The sequence below is a fragment of the Cucurbita pepo genome, chromosome LG16 (assembly GCF_002806865.2).
Source record: "Cucurbita pepo subsp. pepo cultivar mu-cu-16 chromosome LG16, ASM280686v2, whole genome shotgun sequence".
Taxonomy (NCBI): Eukaryota; Viridiplantae; Streptophyta; class Magnoliopsida; order Cucurbitales; family Cucurbitaceae; genus Cucurbita; species Cucurbita pepo.
Genome location: NC_036653.1, coordinates 1,113,473 through 1,118,433, shown reverse-complemented (window position 1 = coordinate 1,118,433; position 4,961 = coordinate 1,113,473). Strand labels below are relative to the sequence as shown.

The following is a 4,961-nucleotide window of genomic DNA, read 5'->3' as shown; positions in this document are numbered from 1 at the left end:
GCTAAGGTAAATAGTGATGCAAAAGTATCAAATCAAACCATTATACGAAGGTCTGGAAATTTCAAACCTCCTATTTGGAAACATGAATACATTCAATTATTAAACCGTGAATTTAAGATAGGAAGGATAAAAATCTTTAAATTAGTTGTTTTCTTTGTTTATTTAGATTAAATGTTATAAAGAGTTAGCAATTACTTGTTTGTTGTGTTCCGGGAGAAATATATGTAGAACGCTTCAATGAGCTAAATAAAGAGCTCGGTGTGCTTATGAACAAAATAAAAGATGATCCTCTAAAGCGACTCCAACTCGTTGTAAAGAGATACTTTACAACGGAAAATGAGATTAAGGATGTGTTTAAAAGAACATATGAGAAGAGCAATGAATGTGATGATTGGAAAAAAAAAAAAAAAATAACCGGTATGCAACATCACTTGAATTTAGGCTTCTAAGACAATATGGATTAATTGTTTCCCAAGGTATTAACTTTTTTCTCCACATTTTTTTTTATTATAAGAATAAAGATATCAACATTAATTCTCTGAAAAATTAAGTATTGTTAATACTCTTATCATGTTGGTTAAAGCAATGCAAATTTATTAATTTAACAATTTTTTATATTATAATGACAGAGATTTTCCATAACTTTAAGGATGAGACGAAGAACTTTAGCACAAGACTTTATCAGGATTTAAATTGAATGTTATTATTGTATGAAACCTCATTCTTATGCATAGAAGGTGAGAACATTTTGAAAGAGATGTGAGGACAAACAATGAATTGGCTTCAAATCTATTTGGTCAGCAGGATATTTTCTTAAAACATTTACAAATTTAATATATTAAAAAAATAATAATATTAGAGAATAAAGCCAGGTTTGGATCATCTATATATATTAAGCTACCTCTCCTCAGAATTAAATCAACCAACCGTCTTCATTCCCCTTCATCCCCAATTTCTCACTCGTTTTATGATGAATCATTCCATCACACGAGTTTATTTTGGTCAAAACTTTTCATTTATCTGTCCTATAGAAAAAGTAAGTAGCGTTGCAAGAGTATCAAATCAAACCATTGTACGACGGTCTGGAAATTACAAGCCTTCTCTTTGGAAACATGAGTACATTGAATCATTAAGCAGTGAATTTAAGGTATGAATGATAGGAATGTTTAAATTAGTTTTCTTTGTTTATTTTACATTAAATGTTAAAAACAGTTAGCAATTACTTATTTGTTGTGTTCAGAGAAAAATATATGTTGAACGCTTCAATGAGTTAAAGGAAGAGGTTGGTGTGCTTATGAACCAAATAATAGAGGATCCTCTAAAGCAACTCGAGCTGATTGATACTTTACAACGACTTGGAATCTCATACCATTTTGAGAATGAGATTAAAAATGTGTTGAAAAGAACATACGAGAAGAGCAATGAAAATGATGATTCAGAAAAGAACAATCTGTATGCAACATCACTTAAATTCAGACTTTTAAGACAACATGGTTTCAATGTTTCACAAGGTTAGACTTTTTTCGTCTTCTTTCTTTTTTTATTTTTGTCACCATAAAGTTATCATCAGGTAATATATATTTCTTACATTTTATAAATGAATTTGATTTTATTTCATTTTAAATGAATTTGATTTTATTTCACTTCAATTTATTCTATTTATTTTTAAATTATTTCAAATTATTTCATTAATGTTAATATGTATAATGGAATAGTGAATATGTCAAATCTACAAATATGTGAAAATGTCAATATGAAAACTTAATACTTTTGTCATGTTGGTTAGATAATGTATACTTATTAATTTAACAACTTAATGACAGATGTTTTCGGTAATGCTAAGGATGAGACCATGAACTTTAGCACAGAACTCTATCGGGATTTAAATGAAATGTTATCATTGTATGAAGCTTCATTCTTATGTATAGAAGGTGAGAACATTTTAGCGGCAGCAAAATATTTTACAATCAACTATTTAGAAAAATACATGAGATCGTGCAACGATGAATATGAAGCATCCATTATTAGACATGCGTTGGAGTTTCCCATACATTGGAGAATATCAAGATTGGATGCAAGATGGTTCATTGATATCTACGAGAGAAAAGTGGATATGAACCCTATTCTTCTTGAAATTGCTAAATTAGATTTCAATCGAGTTCAATCCATCCACCAAGAAGATCTTAAATATGCATCCAGGTATGACTATGATAAACTTATTTGAAGTATTGAAAATAATGGTGTGTGGTATTTTTTTTTTTTTTTCATCAAAACTTTGTTTTGAATCACAAACTTACTTACAAAATTTATTTTAATAAGAAAAAGAATATTCTAAACAGATGGATGGTTGTATATTACATTAACACTCTTTTGCTGACTAAACATACAAATTAGGTGGTGGAGGAGCACTGGATTTACCGAAAAGTTGAGCTTTGCAAGAGATAGATTGATGGAATGTTTCTTTTGGACCGTGGGTATGGGATTTGAACCTGAGCTCTCATCTTTTAGAAGAATGGCCACAAGAATTGGTGCATTAATAACGACAATAGATGACATTTATGATGTATATGGCACATTAGATGAACTTGAGCTTTTTACGGAAGCCGTAGAAAGGTTAGCAATCTATAAATATATATTTCTTTTACTAAATTATTAATTTCTTTAATTGATAATTTTAAAGAAAACTTTAAAAAATATATATATATTTTTTTTTGTTCTCACGAAAGTAATAACTTAAACTTTAATAATAAATTAGTTGTTAAAATTTAAACAATTAAATAAAATATTTATTAAAATATAAATAAAATACCGATTTTAATTGGGAAATATATAAATATTTAACCCTCTCCTAAATTATAATTTTAGGTGGAATGTTGATGCACTGGACCAGCTACCTGATTATATGAAAATATGTTTTCTTGGTCTCCACAATTCTGTAAATGAGATGGCTTTTGAAATGTTGAGAGACAAAGGAATTAATGTGATCCAATACCTTAAGAAAACGGTAAGAATTTGATTATAATAAACTCTTTTAACTTTAAAAATTATTATGTAATTTACTTCTTAAAAAATTGAATTTTACAGTGGGTAGATTTATGCAAATCTTATATCTTGGAGGCTAGGTGGTATCACACCGGTTATAAACCAACATTAGAAGAGTATCTAGACAATGCATGGATTTCAATAGGAGTACCACTTCTACTAGTTCATGCATATGCTTCCGAGACATCTCCGATGCTCCAAGACATGGAGAGCTTGGAAGAACATATTGATATAATTCGTTGTTCTTCCATAATTGCGCGACTTGTTGACGATCTTGGAACATCAACGGTATGAACAATAAATCTTGTATCATCATTACAAGCAAACATTTTTTTATTAAAACAATTAAAAACTATGTATAGGGGTAGATAAGTGTATCTTTGAGTTAATTAAATTCCATATAGATTATTCAATTTAACATTTTGGAACATTTATTTACTAACATGATTTTGGGATGGACATTTCATTCAGATCGAATTAGAGAGAGGCGATGTTCCAAAATCAATACAATGTTATATGAATAATATGGGAGCTTCAGAGAAGAGTGCTCGTGAACATATAAAACATTTGATTGATGAGACGTGGAAAAAGTTAAATACGGTTGATGTTGAGAATTCATTCTTTCCTCGTGTGTTCATCGAGATAGCTAAAAATCTTGGTAGAATGGCTCAATGCATATATCAACATGGAGATGGACATGGCGCTGAGCACCAAAAAATAAACGATATTGTAATGTCTCTACTTATTCAACCTATTTTCATGCAACCCATTTGATGATGATCCAAGAAGTTGATACAGTTTAGTGTGGGAGCACATTTCTTTTTTCTTTTAATGTACAACTGGTTCTGCCTTAGTTTTTCAAATACTAGGTATAAGTGCACTTTCTATTCGTCAATCGTGGTACTGTATACATACAACGATATTGTCGAGATACACCACAAAAAACTGGTCTAGGTATTTATGAAAAACTTGGTTCATGAAGGTACAGAATGTAGCTTGTAACGCCTCTAATTTTCTTATCTAGATCAGAGATTTTGCTACATGCACGCCTTTGATAATATATGCAAAAATATATATATATATATATATATATATATATATATATATATATATATAATGAAAATTTTCAAATGAAGCCATCGACCTATGCGATTAATTTAAACAAGAAATAAAAATAAAAATATTGTAAAAAACAAAGCCTTAACATAATTTTAGGTACCAAAATAAAAAGTCACCTATGAAACTACTATTTAAAAACCATGCATGTTAGGAACTCTCCTCGTTATTCTAATTACTTGAAATTGTCCTCATTAATCGAATTCTCTCAACGGGACAATATGCTTTAAATTATGACATGTTGTACTCTCCAACATTATCAGGCTTCAAGAATTTGATCTTCAACCCAATCTGATTTTCAACTTTACAAACACATCTGACTTGTGTCTCAAAAAATAAACTCATACCTTCTTGTTGAAATCATCAATGAGGGTGACCTAGAACTTAGATCAACCAAGTGATGAAATAGGAGATGGTCCCCATATGTTTGTATGTACCATTTCCAACCGTACTTTCTTTAGTTCTTTAGCAACCGTTGTGAAGCTAATTCGGTTCTTCTTGCCCATAACGTAGCTCTCACAAAGACTCATATCAATAAATTTAAAGCTTTCTATAACTTCTTTCGCAGCCAACATTTTCATTATTTTAACGTTTATATGTCCAAGTTTATTGTACCATAAACTTGAACTTGAAGCACTCTCAGCAATAGTAGCTATGTTTATACACAAGGTAGTGGTATATAAGACTCTAGATTTTGTGCCACGTGATACCACCATAACATCCTCAATATCTTTTGTGGAATATAAAAAATCATGGTGAACTCTAGAGGTGTGATTCTACTTCTTCTTCGATTTAGTATAATC

General features: G+C 29.9%; 1 protein-coding gene across 2 annotated transcripts; it reads left to right on the top strand.

Moving 5' to 3' along the window:
* The first annotated feature begins 1,431 nt into the window (after positions 1–1,431).
* LOC111777125 (terpene synthase 10-like) lies at positions 1,432–3,938 on the top strand. 2 transcript variants are annotated; one of them, XM_023656583.1, is made up of 6 exons: positions 1,432–1,511; positions 1,844–2,199; positions 2,395–2,613; positions 2,866–3,004; positions 3,085–3,330; positions 3,514–3,938. In XM_023656583.1, exons 1-6 carry the CDS (start codon positions 1,491–1,493, stop codon positions 3,814–3,816), a joined length of 1,284 nt encoding a protein of 427 aa, XP_023512351.1. In that variant the 5' UTR covers positions 1,432–1,490; the 3' UTR covers positions 3,817–3,938. The 2 variants fall into 2 exon arrangements, with proteins under 2 accessions (XP_023512351.1, XP_023512350.1); XM_023656582.1 differs by lacking the exon at positions 1,432–1,511 and having other exon boundaries at positions 1,787–2,199.
* Positions 3,939–4,961: the final 1,023 nt, after the last annotated feature.